The sequence below is a fragment of the Rhamphochromis sp. 'chilingali' genome (genome assembly GCF_963969265.1).
Source record: "Rhamphochromis sp. 'chilingali' genome assembly, chromosome: 16".
Taxonomy (NCBI): domain Eukaryota; kingdom Metazoa; phylum Chordata; class Actinopteri; order Cichliformes; family Cichlidae; genus Rhamphochromis; species Rhamphochromis sp. 'chilingali'.
The window spans coordinates 28,045,809-28,065,198 of NC_137943.1; the positions used below are offsets into that span (position 1 = coordinate 28,045,809).

The 19,390-nt window shown below is 39.1% G+C and overlaps 1 protein-coding gene across 1 annotated transcript in view; it reads right to left on the minus strand.

Annotated features, from left to right (window-relative positions):
* atp1a2a (ATPase Na+/K+ transporting subunit alpha 2a) overlaps positions 1-19,390 on the minus strand; it is a 53,415-nt gene that overhangs the window by 17,126 nt on the left and 16,899 nt on the right. Inside the window, exons 10-18 of the mRNA XM_080862169.1 lie at positions 19,263-19,372; positions 12,413-12,547; positions 10,279-10,358; positions 8,626-8,735; positions 7,410-7,585; positions 3,970-4,106; positions 1,922-2,072; positions 969-1,137; positions 2-156 (exon numbers count right to left, since the gene is read on the minus strand). Coding sequence (XP_080718295.1) covers positions 2-156; positions 969-1,137; positions 1,922-2,072; positions 3,970-4,106; positions 7,410-7,585; positions 8,626-8,735; positions 10,279-10,358; positions 12,413-12,547; positions 19,263-19,372 — 1,223 coding nt within the window. The remainder of the gene's footprint in view (position 1; positions 157-968; positions 1,138-1,921; positions 2,073-3,969; positions 4,107-7,409; positions 7,586-8,625; positions 8,736-10,278; positions 10,359-12,412; positions 12,548-19,262; positions 19,373-19,390) is intronic.

Consider the following 19,390-nt stretch of genomic DNA (forward strand, 5'->3'; position numbering starts at 1 on the left):
CCATATCTGTGCCCAGGTCAATGCAGAGGATGGTGACCGTTCCCAGAGGAAGAGGAACACTCGCAATGATGAAGAGGAGGAAAGGCGAGATCTCTGGAATGTTGCTGGTTAATGTGTACGCAATGGACTTCTTCAAGTTGTCAAAGATGAGACGACCTGCAGCGATTAAAAAAGCAAGAAAGAAAAAAGTGTCGATGGTTGATTTAAGGTGGGTCAAGGCCGAGTGAATTTTCTTACTTAAATGAAGGTCACTCCGACCCCTTCATCAGCATATCCACAATACAAATGGATTTTTTAAAATCTAAGACCATATTAAACACCCATAGCTAAATTAAATATCAGTCTCTCAAAGCAAATCTAAGGTTAAATCTCAAGTCAAATGTTTGAGAGCAAAGGCATGTCAAATTACGAGTATTCCTGAGAAAATTGTAGGTCAAAATCCGTCCTTCGGGTCGCCGAATGTTCTTTATTAATACATCACATTTTAACATTTCCATTTCCATTAAACTCATTTTTTTTCTAATCTTAACTCAAACTTCTCAGAGTCCTTTCACCGCGGCACCCACATAGTGCTGAGTAAAGTCTTTTTAAATTATTCTAGTTAATTTTATCTGTTTAAAAATTGTATTGTGTTCAAGTCAACGTTAAAAAAAAAAAGCTAAATTACTTGAGAGTTAATTTTTTGACTGAGGTCTGACTCTAGTCACAGCATAAACTCTGTGAAATCAACCAGACTTCTTCACATATAAACTGCTATTCATTCAAAATAGAAAATCTCTGGTCTCTAGTGTTAAATGACAAAAGAGCTTTCTGTGAGCTTTCTTTTTTTTCCCTTCAAATTCTTGATCCCTTTATTTCACTGACTCACTTTTTTCCTCCAATGTTTTCTTTCCCCTCTTTGTTTCCTCCTCTATAATTTTCTCCTTTTATGCCTCCATTCTGACACCCTGCCTTTCCCCCACACTCACCCTCCTCCACTCCGGTGACGATGGAGGCGAAGTTGTCGTCCAGCAGGATCATATCAGCCGCCTGCTTGGACACATCAGAACCGGCGATCCCCATGGCAACGCCGATGTCGGCTTTCTTCAGTGCCGGAGAGTCATTTACGCCATCACCTGTCACAGCCACGATCGCCCCCTGTACCCACAAGGACCGGCGAACAAAAAGTGTCAAGAGGAAAAAGATAAGTACCGTGATTTAAAGCCTTTCTCCCCCCTCCGCCCCTTCTGTCTTAATAATGTCTTTTCAAAGCAGCTCTGGGGAGATTAAATGAAAAATGTAATTGAGTTGCAGTCATTCAGTCACGAGGAGTGAGAGTGAGTGAGCCAGGGTGAATTGTAGCATGACCTCAATATATGGGGATGTGAATAAGTGCACGCACACATAATTTTAAAGTTTTGTACATAAAAGCTCAGCATTTAATTTAAGGCACATATATAGGGTTTAATATGAGTTTAACATAAAGTTAATCACATGCTCAAACACACAAACAGGCCTCCATTGTAGGAGCACACACTTAAATGAGCATGAGGACAAAAGCCAGCATTCATTCATTCAACCACCTGCACTAAAAACAGCTCAAGTACACAAACACACATACAGACAATTGCATTCAGTATTAAATGGCAGGAAGACACACACACACACACACACACACACACACACACACACACACACACACACACACACACACACACACACGCGCACACACCTGTACAGAACCATACCTCCACACTTAAACATAAACAGGCACATTCAAGCATTCATTCAGTCTTTATCACAAACACCCAAATGCCTGCATTCATCCATATAAAACGTCACACACTGCAATTCAGCTTTAAGCTCTCAAAAAGACTCAATCACACATTTGCACACACACTCTGTCTCTCACTCACACAGACACACATGTGTGACCCTTGACCTGTCTCTGGCAGCCTTCAACAATGATGAGCTTTTGCTGTGGAGAGGTTCGGGCGAACACTATCTCAGTGTGGTTCCTCAGCAGGTCGTCCAGGTACTCAGAGCTCATCTCCTTTAGGTCAGAGCCATGCACCACACACGCCTTGGCATCCCTGGGAAACACACAAGCAGGTACAATTATGCAGAGGGTGGTAATGACATTTCCCTCAAGTCTGTCATTGTCAGGCAACCACACAAATGCAGCAGCGGGAAACATACATTTCCATGCTCTGTGTCTTAAAGGAACAGTTTGACATTTGGGAGATATGTCTGAAAGTAAGACAATTAGCCAAGCAGCCAATCCAAAGCTTGCTCATTAATGCATTTTATTTCCTTTGTCTAATCTACACAAAAATAAAAGTCTAATGATGAATATGTGCTGTTTTGTATTATACGGAAAATAAATTATTGGGAAAGTAATTCAACCTCCTGGAGTCTCCAAGTACATGCTTACTTATTACTGTCATCAGGATTTTCTGCACTATATTATTATTTCAAAACCCATCTACTACACTGCTGATTATCATATGGTGGGAAATGGCTGCAGTTCAAGGTTTCCATTTCTGTCCAGAGCACATTGTTTATGAATGCAGATGAATGAAATAATAATAATAGTAATAATAATAACAACAACAACAACAACAACAACAACAACAACAATAATAATAATAATAATAATAACAATAATAACAACAACAACAACAACAACAACAATAATAATAATGTTGCAAAAAGTTATATTGCTGTGAGAAGGTAGCCCTTGCTTATCTGTTGAAATCCTCCTATTCACGCTGTTATTTATTTTAAAAAAATTTTGCTGAGAACTATTTTTTATAGGTTAGGTTTCCCTTAATTTATCCCTTTTATTTTCAGCCATAGTTTGGAACTATTTGCATGTATGTGTGTATGCTGGAAAACCGTGTGGTTGATTATGTGTCTGTATGTTTTAACATGTACACTTATCTTCAGTGTGTGGCTTTTATTCAAACTGTGAAGCACTTTGTAACTGTGTTTTGAAAATTGCTATACAAATAAAGTTATTATTATTATTATTATTAGTGCTCTCCATGTTACACAGACTATTTGATTGCTTGTAACCAAAGTCTACTCAAACAACTGGACTGAAGACCTTGGAATAGAAACAAAACTGTGAAGACTATAAAGGGATCCAGAGTGTTTCTGTTATCAAGAATCTTGTCCCTCGTTATTTCTGTTTACTTTGTACATCCTTCAGACAATTCAGTTAGATTCATCCCAATTCAGCTTATATAGTGTCAAATCACAACAGCAATCGTCGAAGGGTACTTCATATTGTAAAGTAAAGACCTGACAATAATGGACGGAAAACTCCAACAGTCAGAGGAACCATTGTGAGTAAGCACTTGAGAACAGCGGGAAGGAAAATCTCCCTTTTAACAGGAAGAAACCTCTGGCAGAATCAGAACCATCGGCTGTGACTGGTTGGGGGTGAGGACAAATGTCACACTGTGGAAGAGAGCCAGAGATGAATAATAACTAAGGAGTAGAGTGGTGTACAAACACATAAAGGATGAAAAAAGGTGAGCGAAGAAGAAATGCTCAGCACATGATGGGAAGCCCCGAGCAGCTTGCATCTAATCCAGCCCTAAATATAAGCTTTATCTAAATCTTTAAGCATAATCTTACAAGTAGAGAGGCTGTCTGACTCTGCTCCATTAAAGAGGTTTTCTTTTAACCTTAGTGACCTTCAGAGGTCCTAGTAGGCAGATTTTATTACCTTGAGACATGTAACAAAGTTGTTTCTTCTGATTCTGATCTTTATAATACGCTTTTGAATGGAAAGATATGCGACTGGTATCCTTTTTTTTTTTTTTTAATTTAAATTTAAATCAACTGCTTCCACTTTATATGCACAACACATCCAGAAGACACAACATAGTTCACAAACTGAAACACTCTCACAGTCGCACAGACACTATTAGAAGCTAAAGCACGCAGTCAGACTCTCCCTTTATACACGTGCACACACACCTGGGGTTAACTTGGCTCAGAGGGATGTTTAGTCTCTCAGCGATGTCCTCAACCGTTTCGTTTCCCTCAGAGATGATTCCTACACCCTTAGCAATGGCCTTGGCTGTGATTGGGTGGTCCCCGGTAACCATGATCACCTGACCGTGGACAGAAGGATCCCATAAGTCACATGAAGCCTGACTGTATCTCATCTGTATGCCATGTATCAGAGCATTCCTAAGCTACAGTTTAGTATAGGCTCTACAGGCACATAACTCATCCAGATGTGCTGTGTAGTTAAACTGGGAGGAAGTGGGGTTATCAGGGGTTAAAGGTTCAAATCGTACAGTAAATTTATTAAATCTTAAATGTGATGCTTTCTTATAGGCAAAATAGTATGATTTTACAAATAATCCATCAAATCTTTGTCTTTGGGTAAAAGAAACTACAGAAGTTGGTGATGTGTACTGAAATTCATCCACTTTCGCCAATCCCCAGCTGCACCTGCAGAAGGTAACAATTCTTATGCTGGTTTTAGGCACCGTATTTTCGTCTATTGTTTAGTTCGAGTATCATCCAATCCTTTGTAATCTTCCAATAACAAGTAACTGACAGATGCAGACTTTGCTAAGAAGCCCACTTTTCATTTCATTACAGAAGTGACAAAAGAACATACTGCATAATGGAGATTATTTTCTGTTCTTTCAAAGTCACCCAGTGGAAAATAATCAGTTCCCTGATGAGAAGCTGTTGAAAAGGAAAGTTATAAAACTAATAAAAAAGCGAAGTATATATAAGTATACATTTAACTTGGATATATATAGCCTGCTATAAAGGAAATGTGGGAAATATTAGGATCTATAACCATATGTACTGTTCATATAGTACATTTAGCTTATTTTTTAACATCTGCTTCATTACTTTACCGTCACCACCAAAGCTTTCAGCAGCACATATACAGGCTGCATAAAGGTACATTAAACATCACACATATTGTGATTACACAGCATAATGAAAATTTAACATCCAGCTAAAAATATTTAAAGAAACGGGTCTTGTTTTGTAGTTTTACCTCTGTAAGCCACCAAAGTGGATTTCAAATCAAATAATCAAGATGCGTTTAAAGTGCAGACTTTCAACTTTAACTCAAGGGGTTTGACCAAAAGTGTTACATTAACTGTTTAGGAAATACAGTCATTTTTATACAAAGTACCCCAATTTCAGAGGTACTTCACAATCCCATCTTGATTGTTTGATTTAAAATCCATTGTGGTGTGGTAAAGAGGCAAAACTACAAACTACAAAATCACCCAACTGTACAGCTACAAAAATTATATTTCCCTGGATCATTTTAAAGCTACTATATTTTCGAGTATTTATTTGTAGAAATTGTTTAGAAATGGGATCATTTCCTGTAGGTTTAAACTATTTTGATAAAGAGCAAAAGTGAAAATCTTACACTGCAATCCATAATGTAAACTATAACTAGATTTATATGTTTTAGAGGCACTAAAACAGAGATATAGCTTAATACATGTCCTAATGCATCAGTCAAAACAAAGTTTATATATTCAACTAAAACTGTCATGAAACGTGGAGTTTTAAAGAAAGGCCACCTCCACGGAACAAGACTCGGCTGTCCATCTGCATCTTAAGGTCAAAGGTCACTCTTTCGAGGATGCCAATGTTCACATTTTGGACAGAGAAGACAGATGGTTTGAAAGAGGAGTGAAAGAAGCCATCTATGTCCACTGTGAACGACCATCTTAGAACAGAGGCGGTGGCTTACGACACCAACTGTCTGCCATCTATAATCGAGTACTGAGATCCCTTCCAAGGCATCTTAACGCCCACTCACATCCTGGGCCATCTGACCTCAGGAAATCGCATGATAGGGTGGGTCCATGTTTCGCAATGAGCTCACCTGAAACCTTGGTTGATTGTGACCCACACCCGTTTTCACACCTTGGCTTGTGTGATTAGGTAGAGGATCACCAGGGTGTCCATTGTCCCTCTTTGGGGGAAACTCCCACAGATCTTAAATCTGGGACTCCCCACCAATTGACCCTTAGAACTGAAGAAGCTTCTCGGATGAGAGGTGAAACATCTTCAAGCAACTTAAAGAAGCCCAGACGCTTTTCTTTCCAAGCTCCTTAGACTACGATGATTTGGATGACTGAGAACCTTCACAAACATTTGAGTTTTAAACTTTTTATCAGATATGTTTTTAACACAAACTTTCCAGCTGTTTTCTACAAAAATAAATACAGCAGCATTTTCAGTCACTTCTGCCTCTAGTTCACTTTTAAGCCAATTACAGGTTGTCTTTCAAAAAGAAGCGTGATAACTACTGTACCTGAAATTAAACATGCAAAATCCTTTCCCCATATTTGTAGTTGTTCCCCTGAGTTAGAATGCCTCATTCTCCTCATTATCCATTTTTATCTCTGCTGGAAGTTGTTTAACCTTCCTGCGGCCTGGCTTATTACTTTTCTGACGAAAAAAAAAAAGAAATCTGCTCTGTGTATTTGGAGTCGATTAACATATAATGACAATTTGCAGTAAATCACTGAATCTGCATTTAGCTAAATGGATTCTTTTTACAAATTGCTATCAGAATATATTCAGCTCATTCTTTATCGCCTTCCATGCTTTTTATTTTAACGCCAACAATTCAATTTGCCAATTATTTTGAATTCTTCATCCCAAAGCCATAATTTATTCGTAAAACTGTCTGTCACTTCTTACCCGAAGATAGCCACACCTGCAACAGTAGCTCTGATAAACTACCGAGCAAACTCTAAAACTGTTCGGGTACTTCAGCCAGCCTTCAAAGTGTTTATGCAAAACATGCCATAAGCATTTTCATCTATACTCATAGTCAAAGGAAGATGGGTTTTTCCATCTGCAGTGAAATATATTTAGCAGCCTGCTGTTCTGTGACCTCTACACAAGCTATGTGGAAAGCATAAAGTGGGGAGATCAGCAGTATGACTATAGCAGAGAACAGGCATCACTTGCAACACATATGACAATGAATAAGTCATGTACAGTACACATGAAAGCAGGACCTGGGATAAAGGTGGACTGCAAAGTCGCTTGCAGATGCAGAACATTTCCGACAGCTTACAGCAGCTTAAAATAGCATTCCCGTGTGGGTTTTGCCAGAAGGCTAGCTGAGCCTTCTGGCAAAAAGTCTGATGTCAATGCCAGCCCACACTGACATCAGCTGATCTGTTGGGATTGCAGCTGAGCTTGACTTTGTGCCGTGCCTGAACTAATTTGTCCATTGGTCATGATCTGTCATGGTCCTGAGAAGTGATCAGTTGTCATTTGGACTTCACTATGTGATTTGAAAAGATATTTGACATGCAAATCCCCTCTTTAAAAAGCTTGATGAATGAAGCCAGAGGGAAAGGAGTATCAGGAAGCACTATAAATTAATCTGCAGAAAGTGTTACCTTGATGCCAGCAGAGCGGCATTTACCCACTGCGTCAGGCACAGCGGCACGCGGAGGATCAATCATGGAGATGAGACCCAGGAAGCAGAGCTGCATAGTGGGGAAGTTCGTGTCGTCGCAGTCGAAGGTGAATCCTCGAGGGAACTGAGATGAGGATAGATTCAAGTGGCAGAAGCCTGGAAGAGGAGAGAGATCAGTGAGGTGATTGTTCATAACAGACTGAAATGAAATCTCAAAGTACACTACAGCTACTGAAAAAACAAGAGAGAAACATATTTTTAACTTTAAAAAGACGCTTGTTTTTTACGACCCCCAGGAAACATATAACAATAAGCAATACTGATTTTTGATGGTGGACTTTACTGTTACTGTTGCTATTTACAGTTAAGCTCGTTAAGGAAATGTGAGTAAGATTTATATATGAAATACACCCTCAGAAAATACATCTGGTTGCAGTGATCCTGTACATTTCCATATGCTTATTCAGATTCAGAAGTCGCAGATTTGCAACACAAATTGAATCGGGCATTTTTATTAATTCATGATACACATCGCTTCCATCATATATCTCTCTCTCCAATCGCCCAAAGTGAGATACTTTGGATGAAACACCACACTCAGTCTAAAACGGGAGAAGCACCCGACCCATCATCATCATCACCTAAGGCATAACTGAGACACACTAATTTACACAATTTCAGGAGTTTCACTCTAAAATGGCACCATTCCATATTCCACTGTTGTGACGCCTACTCTAACAAAATGATGATAGCACATAATTATTACCTATGGCACTTTTTAAAAGATGCCAGGTAAGTTTTCTCCTTGGTTGTCAAAATGATGACATTTACAGAGTCAGAATGCCGAACACTTTAGAAACACCGAAAGCTGAACTTCCAGTACTGATTTTTTTTAACCCAAAATGTGCTGAATTTTACTGCTCAATTTTCACCTGATACTCCTTAAAACGCTGCAAACAAATGTTTCTAATATTTTGTGTAACATTGGTTATAAGTGTTTGCTCTGTGTCAGCTCCAATCCAAGGCAAGAGCCAAAAACTTGCAGTGCAAGCATTCTTTACCTTTATGGGGACATTAGGGCAAACTACCCTGTGTACCAAGGCGATTATAAAAAGTAAGTGCTGTGTCCAGCTGCTTCTCCTCTCCACCTATTCCCAAGCAGACTGCTTTTATTTGGTGCCACTAGATAAACGTACCAAGCACCCTTTCTCCCAGTCCACCCAGCTCCAGGTAGGCACTTTGGAAAGCCTCTCTCCACATTTCATCCATAGGCTCCTCCTGGCCTTGTACCATAATGGTGCTGCATCTGTAAAACAATGAATAATAAATTTAGAACTACGGTGCTTACAATAATCAGCGTGCTTGTATTACATAAGCAGGATGAGCTCCAGCTATATGGACAATGTGATATGTGGTGTCAAAAAAGATTTGCGCCTTTAAAGGGATAAGTTGTTTTTTTATCAGCCAACAACAGCTTTACTGTGGCTTTATTCTAAATTCAATATTCATGTCAGCACTGAGTTGGGTTTGTTTTTGCACCACTGTTACATACAAAGTATATGCACACTGGAGGAGCGCTTAATCTTATTATTAGGCAGAGATGTGGACAGCAGGAAGTTATTCACAATCCAAACTTTGACATGTAGTGCCCTCTTTTTTTCTGTGGCTGTACAGCATAAACTGGAGACCCCTGTAGTTCACAACTCTGCTTTGAGGGTTTTGTTTTGTTTTGTTTGCTTCTTTTAAAAGTAGATACTTTCTCAGCATAAAAGGGAACTGACAGCTCACATGAAAAAAACCCTTAAAACCATGGTAAAACAATACTCTCATACAACAACTCTTATTAACCGTAAAGTGGAGAAAATAACACAAAGAAGTAAACTGACAGTGGCATCCAGGCTTTATTGTGCCTATATGAAAAGAAGGAAATGCAACAAGATTTTGACTTGTCAGAGGCAAACGTTAAAAAATAAAAATAAAAAAATCAATTCCCTTCAACTTGCTACAAGGCATCCACCACACAGTGAAGCAATGCAGAAAGAAAATGAAGCTGCTCAAACAGGATTACAAGAAAACAAAGAACCACAACAAGAGGTGATGTTGCATTACCAACCGCTGGCCAGCTATTACATCACGTTAGACTTCCCATTAGCAGTGCGAATGCAAGCAGAAAGAAGGCTTTGAAAGTATGCAGCTCCCCGGGGACTTTCGTAGTTAGTACTTACCCCCGGGTAGAACTTTTGCTGCAAAAGTAGCTGTTAAAGTGCAATAACTTTTTCCACCCCAAGTCATACTGTTTTTTAAAACAACTATCATCTTTTTTTTTTTAAGGGAAAAAATAAGTTTAATTTTAGTAAAATAAATGTCAACATGATAGAATAAGAAAAAATGTTCTTTCAGGTAAGTTTAACTTCACATTTTTCCCCTGGTCATCTACCGCCCACCTCTAGTGACTCTGCGCCCTGCCGCCTCTAACAGTGGAGCATCCATCAGACTGTTAAACAGTGCCAAAATGAATCCCAATCATGCGGGTGCATAAATGTTAAGTTTTCTTAACCTGTTCCCACTTGTAAATATTATGCATGAATAAAGACAAATTAAAGGATATTGCTGCCATATTTTAAACAAAGCCTATGAAAAAAAGATAAAAACAACCAGTTTTATTATGTTGCTGGATTTTAATCTTTTCCCTGACAGTAACAAAGCAATATATAGAAAATTAACAGCCTGGATAGAGTCTTTTTTTACCGCAACCACAAAGCAACAGGAAACATTAAATGAAAAACGAGTCAAATTTTGTGCTATTTTCCTACTGAGACATATAATCGATCCATTATTGATTAACCAACCTGTCCAGGATTCTTTCGGGAGCTCCCTTCATGACCAGAATATGACCAGCGGGATTGTCCTCCGCTTCATGGATAGAGAGCTAGAAGAAAACGCACAGGAGGAAATGTGAGGACACTGTGGGATTTGCTTTAAAAACAATACACACATGCGGTTCATTGTGGATTGTCTATTGTTAGTCTGATTTTTTATTTATTATTTTTTTTATTTTGTTTTCACTGCTGTCATATTTTCCAACTGGTTAAAAAAAATCATCTCAAGGTTGAATTGACTGAGTGTACCTTGAAAGTCATATGTATGCCTTATGTTGAAGGGACATTCATTTACCCAATTGCATATATTCCTCTGGTGTAGCACCTTGCATTATCCCTTCCCCCATACCTACAGTAGTTTGTGTGCACACACTCCCTCACACACACACACACACACACACACACACACACACACACACACACACACACACACACACACACACACACACACACACACACACACACATTCCCCAAGGTAATTTGTATCTGAGTCACAACATATCTAATCTCAGAAAACCAGAGCAAAATTGCTTTATTTCCCCTCCCCTAACACAGACGTGCCTATTCTAAGTCAGGGAACAGGTGCACAAGATGCATGCGGGAAGTACTTTGTTTGCTTCAACACTGCTGCTGTGCAATTCATATGCTGGTTCGAATCTCCACACAAGCTGGGAAAGACTGGGTGTGGAAAAGCGAAGCGAACACACATCTCTGTGCGTTAATTGTTACACTTCCCCTGAGCAAGGTGTTAATGCTCTGCGTGATGGCTTCATATAGTTCAGTATTAACTTTTGGCTCTGTTGGTGTTGACTGTTAGAGGACGGAGTGAAGCATGTGGATTAACGTAAGACCTTTCACAACTGCCTCTCTACTACAGATACTGGATGGGAAATGTTTGTTCAATTTTATTAAAAAAATAGCTTCTCCTCAATTTTTTTTAATCCACTTTGGTGAAAAAATAATATTACAGAGCATGCTTGTCTTTGCTCAGTCTCATAAGAAGCTACCTCTGCAAATGTTTGATATTGTCTAGCATGATGGAAAATTTTAATTAGTGATGTACATCCAGGTCTTCTCACCTGTTCTTCTCCCGGCATGTTAGGCCTTTTTATTCAGGCACTGTTTATAAGCAGGTTACCAACCCATTTACAATTCAATAGCATATTCAACATACAATAGATTTACAAATGGGATTTCTGTGCATTGAAAGGCAACAGCAGAGCACTTTCTTAGTATCCCAGCCAAGCCAGTTCATAATCCTGATGTATCTTTCTAACATAAATAAAACACATTGCTTTAATGCTGCAACCGTTTTTCCTGTTACCAACAATGCTGCATTTGTGGCTTGTTGGGCAGCTTCCAAGTATGAATGCGTGCAGCAGTGCGAATTTTAAGCAGGGTGTCTCTGGTAAAAGAGCAGACATGTTCAGGCTGCCTTCCCTCAGTAGGAAAAGATTAAAAAATGAATATGCATGATTTAGTTCTGGCATATAAGGAAAAAATTCAGTTTTTTTCCTCTCATGGACGTCTTGGAAATCTGTGTGAAAAACTCACCACAGCTCTGACAGAACTGTGAAAGATCATTTAAAGTAAATAGAGGAATAACCTCTTAATTGAAATGAATGAATAAATAAAATGAATACATTAAAAATAAAACCACTGGAACTGCAACCCAAAAGATCTGGACCCATGCCGACATTTTAAAGACTTTGTCCTTGTCTTTCACTAAGTTTCATGGCATTATTTGTTTTTGTGTAGTCTTGCTCACACTGATTCTAGAATCTAGAAATCTAGATTGTTAAAACATTGCAAAAATTGATTTTAATACAAAAATTGACAGAAAAGCAGTCAGTTTTATGTGATAACATATGTTAGTGCAGCTTTCATAAACATAAAATTGGTCAAGATTAGAAATAAATACCTCCTCTGGCTAGTGAGCAACAATATCTATTTACATAACAGTTACTCTATTACATTTTTAGGTTGCTTAATATATGTATATATACAAAAACCCAGAATGCACAGTAATAAATTTCAGCCTTGTGTTAATTTTCTCATCAGTTCAAGCCCAAAGCCATGACGTGACACTAGTCTCATGCAATACCTGATATTTGTTGGTGGAGTTGAATGGGATCTCTGCCACTTTGGGGTTTGCAGCTCTCATGTCACGAACACTCCCACAGCACACTTCGATGGATTTCAACAGAGCTGACTCTGATGCGTCCCCCGCTGTCTCCCTCTGGGGAAACACACACAGGAGCACATTAGCACAGTCACTAACATATGCATATTAGGAAATGAGTGTTGTCTGTCTCATTGCCTGTGTTTATCGTACTGCAGTGGAGGGAAGCTTTGGGATTATGTGTTATTTAATTGATTAAAACACTAGCTGAGATACCCGAGAGGACTTCCTTTACATCCATTATGTTTCTTATTAATTATGCAGGTAGTGGAGTATGATCTGAATTACCAATGCTGGCCACAATATTGTTGTCTAAGTTAATAACTTCATGTTAAAGAAGTCAATGTTTTCCCCTTTTTAAAAAATCTACAAGATGAGGAAGAGTTTTATTAAAACAGCCCAGTTTCTTCAGGAAAAATATAGCTAATTAGTTGGGTACATATGCTGTTTGTAAACTCTCAAGGGCAGCTTCTAAAGGTCTTGATGATTTTCTAAATAAATACTGTTGGAGGAAGACATTTGAGTTGTCACGGACCCGGTTCCGGGGACTCGGGGTTCGTGAACAGTGTGGACCTTTATTGTTATTAGTGTATTGGATGTATGTTTGCTGCACTGTGTTCTTGTGTTCAATGCTGGTGTGTGTATGTGTGTGAGGCTGGAGGATGAAGGACAGCCACCTGCAGGCCTGATGGGTGTGGCCCTGCCAGCTGCTGGTCACGCCTAGCTTACCACACACCTGCTTCTGATCAGGATCGTCGGGGGAGCTACTTAACAGAGCAATGGAGCTTCCTCCGGCGCAGGATCGTTGAGTTAGACTCCATGTCAGTGTTTGTAGTGCTGGTCAGTGTATGCCTGCTGGAGTTGGTGCCATAACGGCTGTGTCTGTGTTTTTTTCCTCAGGAGAGTGGAACACAGGACTGCAAGACACACGGGGTGTGTGAAGGCACAGGAGCAGAGAGCACGGGATACCAGCACTTGGGAGAAGACACGTCACGGGAGTCGAGGGAGCACTTTTGGAGATTCAATGTGTGGTGTACATTTACCTCACTGTAAATAAACCCACTGTTCATTTCATTAAGTCCAGCGTTTGGGTCCTTTCTCCAACATCCCCCACGGTCTGCCCCCCAGACCGTGACATGAGTATTGCCTGTTGGCAATAATCAGCAGCAAATTGGTTGCTAAGATTGTAGTAAATGAGTAAATTATTAGGTTATATTTTTCCAATAGTGGTGTGAAAAAATAATATACTCAAGGAAATTCAGGAAGAAAAGGTTAATTTTGATGCTTGATCTATTTATCTGGCATGTAGGGCAGCAACAAAGACTTTACACTTCAGTCTGTAGCGGGGCCAGTTTCTCAGATATGCTCCAGCTGTAGCTGGGGGTCTTCAGCTCTGTTTCCACAGACCACCCACATGTGTGTCGCCGGTGGTGAAGAACTGTCCTTGATGGAGTTATTTTCTCGAGTGCCTGAGTAAACCATATTTAATTAAAGCGCTCCTTAAATCATTTGTCCTAGCTGTTATGATGACCTATAAAAATCTGAAGCCACTGTTTATAGCCGTTTCCTTAAGACGATAGAAATTCATCTGTTTAATGTTGCTTTTATATCTAAAACGTGATCTTTTTCTAACCCCGACCAATTAATTCTACTAATTCTAAATACTGAGTCCAACAAAACACAAGCTCCAGTATAACAAATTATCTCAGATCATATTCATTGAGGTCATTGAGGTTGATGGCATTTTTTTCCTGTGTAGCTACATGTGACCTTAATTCAAAAGAAAAAGCTTCATAAGTCTTAATATTTGTAAACTGCTTCCACATGAGGACAGATACAGAGTATCTTCAAGTATAAGCTACACTATATGTGTTTGTACTATCGCAGATGAAAGACATCCAACGAGAAAGAACCGCGGCAATATCTTTGGTCATGGCTGGAAAACAGATTTTAATATTCCACACAAAGAGGCCTTCAAAGTTGGCTGTTATAACAGTCTGTGACTAAAAGCAGCCTGGGAAAGAAATTTAGAAAGACCATCTTACAACGTGTCTGCTGATAAGATCTACATCTGCTAACCAATGAATGGGAAAGGAGCTGGGAGATAACGCGCTGATCAAAAATATATGGGTGTCAAAGTGGAAAAAAGCAAACCTAATGTTTGGGATTCTAATAAAAAATGTAATTTATTGAGCTGTGGCAGCACAAGATTGATGTGTCCTCTAGCTGTTTTCAAGGAGGTTGTAGTATGGAGCGAAATATCGTGGGAATTGATGCCTTGTGGGGAGTGAATCAGTGGGTACAATCTGCATACATCAAACTTGATGTTGTAACTAAGCTTATTAGATCCATGTCTCAGAGTGTGTCCTGCAATAAACTTTACACAGATGGTAAGAAAGCCTATTTCACGAGTCTCAAAGTAGTATTATTCTCTTTTTCCTAGAAGCAGCTTGTTTGATATTTCTTTGTTTTTCGAGGTTTATCAGCTTTAACTTGTCTGATAAAGTTGCTTGCTGTGATACTTGGATAATTTTAGAGAAAATTCTTTTTTGATAACCTGTGAAATCCACCTTCATAAAAATTCCATGATAATAACGGCATTTCAAACCACTCTTAGAGCCAATTTATTAAAATCCATGCTAAACTGATTGACCTGACACCCGATACACCAGTGGGAGCTAAACCAAGACAAGAAATTTCTCTTTGTTTCTGTTTATTCATTCATGAACGGCCGCCAAACAAGGACACGCACTCCACAAGATTTGTCCTTGTTTGTGCCTTTTCATGAATGAATAAATAGATCATGGAAATTCCATCTCCTTTCCCGAGTAAGATGGGTACTTGTTCGCGTAATGTTAATGAAGCCTCGACTGCTGTGTTCGAGGGCTGCTGGGATATACGCGTGTCACTTAATCCAAGGAGCAAATCTGCCCACCTTGAGGGGTACAGAGGCTGCACTGGCACCGTCTGCTCCCATCTGAGTCAAGAAGCTGTAATCCCTGTCACTGAGAGCCATGCTGAGAATTTCTTTAGGTCAATGTAGCACAGTTTGGAGGGGCAGCAGTCGGTAGAAGACGGAGATATTATTGACTTACCTTTCCAGCAGTGTGTGTGTGTTTGTGTATCTGTGCTGGGGGAGTCATTTCCAGGGGTGCATTGGATTATCCTCTGTGTATGTGTATTTATGTGTGAGAGAGATGCCAAGCCAAGTGTCAAGTGGTACTGACAAATTATTTTTATGGGTTGTTTTCATTCCCCTGTGGCTGCCATGCAGCTGAGGATGGGCTGACCACAGGAGAGAATACAAACTATCTTTGCTCAAGTATGGCATAACAAGAAGGTTTGGTAACCAGTCCGTTAAACTGAGATAACAACTTCAAAATCTGATCAGAAGGGCAGGGAACATAATTGGCATGCTGGCCCCATCTTTTCCCTCTCGTCTCATCCAAGAGATGTTTGAAGAGACAGTGAGAAGGGAGAGCCTCGAAATTACCAGAGACCCGAACCACATCCTGTACAAAGAGCCGGAGCCGATACCCTCAGGCAGAAGGTATGAAAACTCAACATGTAAAAAAAAAAATTCCACTCTCAGGGATCTGTGTAATACTCTTTCTGATAAGAGACACAATAACGGCTACTCTAATGTAAAGCACGGTGCATACGTTTCTTTTGAAGTGTTTACACTTTTCTTGAGCATAGTGCCATTATGCTTTTCAGCGTTACGCATTTCAAAGGAGAACATTGTGCTTTTAACCTCTAATACACTCAGTATGGGAGCTGATGGCGTGATTCATTTAAAGATAAAGTGTATGATCATTTAGAAAATATACATCTTTTATATGCTCATATTTGAATAATGCAAACAGCAGTTGCGGCATTTCGTGCTGTTGTATACCTACGCTGCATTACATTTCAGAGGCAAATGTTTTCCTTCTAGCTTCGCTACATTTATATTATTTATGTACGCCAGTAAATTTTCAGATTGAGATTTCAAATTGAATCTCTGTTAACAATGTTAACCTTATAGATTAAATTGCCGGCAGTATGTGCAAACGTTTAAATTAGCCCCCGTTTGAACAACGTGCAAACTGCAAACGCCAGATATATGATGTAATAAGTATTATAATAACATGATCAGGTCTATTCTTCTGCGTGGACTTTAAATACATTTTAAATTATTTACTTTTACATTTTTTTTTATTAGGGTCTTTTACACTTATACTACTTTTACATGGCTTTATTGCCACTTTTAGTTAAGCACATATTCAAGCATATAAATCTTTGATCGGAAGTATCACCACTTTGTCTGCATGGAACATTAAAAGAGGCTAAGATGTGTAACAAGTGCTTTGATTTATGTTACAAAAGTTGCTGCTGTTTGACTCTGCTTTTTGCATTTTTCTGTACTTTAACTTTAAAGCTATTTTAGCAACAAATGTGTGTATGTGAAGTTTATCTATCTACGCCTGTGGGCACAACAACAGCACTTATAGGTTTAACAGTTTTCAGTCTTGTCATGAATTAAACTGACAGCAACCCAAACATTTTTTTTAAATCTTTTTTTAGCTTTAGTGAGTGAACACTGATTTCACCACTTCTTATTTTGGAGTGACAACTCAGCTAACACTTCCCACATGTTGTTAAGTTCACCCTACTGGCAAACCATGTTGTCAAAAATCATGTCATGAATAATGTGCATGCATTATTTGATCCAAATATAAAAGACCCACTCAGAATGCCCTTGGATTAAACTAAAAGTGGTATACTCCACCTTTTTAGGGAGTAGAGATAATTCACGAAGCTGAAATATAAATGCAAAGTTTTCAGTAACTTGATGTTATAGCGTGATCGCTGCTGTGTTGCATGGTATACATGCGGCAGGTACATATCTATTTTTCATGCTGCATTGCATAGAACCACTTATAAATCCCAAACGACATCTATCTTTCAGTACGGCAGGTTATTTTTTTCTCCAAGGATGGTGAAGCGCATCCTTCCTTACCCTGTTTTTGATTGGTGAATACTCATTGCCTTCATTGGTTGGTTTGGCTGGGTTTGGACATGACAAGTGATGACTGGCTGGAGTAAGCCAATCAGAGACAGGAGGAGAGTGGGTTATGCCCACACAGTGTATATAAAAGATAGATGTAGCCTCTGGGGCTAAAGCCTTGAACCTCGGTTCTTTCTGCCAGCCAGCAGTGCGTGACTATTTTGGTTGCAAAAAGAAACCTGGTAATAACAGAAGCGTTTGAGAACATGCTCATTTTCTCTTGATTTATGACCTCTGTAACATTTCCTTGACATGTTTAAGTCTCAGTCTCTAGTCTTACTGAATACAACGTGATTTTTTTTTTAATATGTAAGCTTCTATTTAAAATAAGATATATATTTTAAAAAGTGCATGCTTTGGACTTGTGATTGACAAGTCACTAACTTATGAATGTGTGGTGTCACATCCACCCCTCAGCTGGTGACATACGGTTTCAAAAAAAAAGGAAGATGGTGATGGAAACAATGTTCAACTTAAGGTTTTAAAACAAGAGTCAAACTTATGTGTTAGGTAATGTAAGAGTGGCTTCATCCATCATTTATAGAGGCTATGTTCATGTATTTTCCGTATTGAAGTTAAATAAATGAACATATAGTGTCTTCAGTGCTACATTATATGTGTCCAGTGTTCACATTCTGGTAGAGCACTGAGTCAGGAATCGATCAGTGTCCCTGGTTTTGGTTCTTGGGTTTTGAGTTTTGTTTGCTTGTTTGTTTGTTTGTTTAGTTGGTCGGTTGGCTGCTGTGCTAAACAAGAAGTATATCTTCTTGATTATTTTGAGGTGAAGTTTTATATTCTTGCATTGCCTTTTTTGTTATCATTCAAGTATTAATTCTTGTTGTATTTAAGCTTTAGTCATTGCTCAGCGTGTGTATGGCCTCCAGTTTCTTCTTTAGTATTTAGGAAGGATTTTGGATTCCTGTCTTAACTCAATAATTATTCAAATAGTGACTTTTATTTCTTGTAATATTTTGGATCTCGGAGTCACATTTTGCTTCAGATGAGTGTCAGCTTTCTGACTTCACAGAGTACAGTCACTTTCAGTTTTCCTTGCCCTCTGTTTTGTCTGGCATTGCCGCTCTGTGTAAATTAATTCAAGCATGTTTAAAATGTACTTTCCTATTTCACGTCTCTGGTTCATTTCCTGTTTTACTTTGCTAGTGTTTTTTGTGTCTTGTTTTCAGTTTTACTTCCTCCCTGTCTGATTGTCTGGATTGTCTGTGCCCATTTCTTGTTATTCTCCTATGTCTAATTCCTAATCAGTTGCCTGTATAAATTGTCCTGTCCCTGTATTTGTCTTGGTCATGTCATCCGCTTATGTCTGTTTAGTCCTGTATTGTTCTGCTTTGCTTTCAGAGTTCCTCCGTAGAGTTCTGGTCTCCCTCGTGCCTTGTGGATTAATGTTTGGATTTTATTGTATTGGACTTATCTGCTAATAAAGCTCGCTTTTAGTTGGATTCTTCACGCCTCTTCTGTGCTGCACTTTGGCTCCTTTACACCTCTGCCCTCCACACACAGCACTGTTTGTTCAAAAAGCGTATTCATATAGCTGCCTCTCCCTCTTTTATCTGAACCAAATTCACTGTGAATACTGCTCCTCTTCTTTGGAGATGAGCAGAGGATATTGGGGGGAAAATAAATATTATACATACTTCTTCAGGCACCAATACACCAATAAGTGTGAGTGAGTGGCAGTATAAATATATATATACTTTCTTTTACCATTACGATGGGAAGGTGCGCCTGTCCGGGTTTGAAAACAGCTCTGTTGCAGAGGCCAGCCACGCGAGACAAAGCAGTCCAAGTAGGAGAGCTCTTGTCAAAACCCAAACCTGAGAGAATAGGAGAAG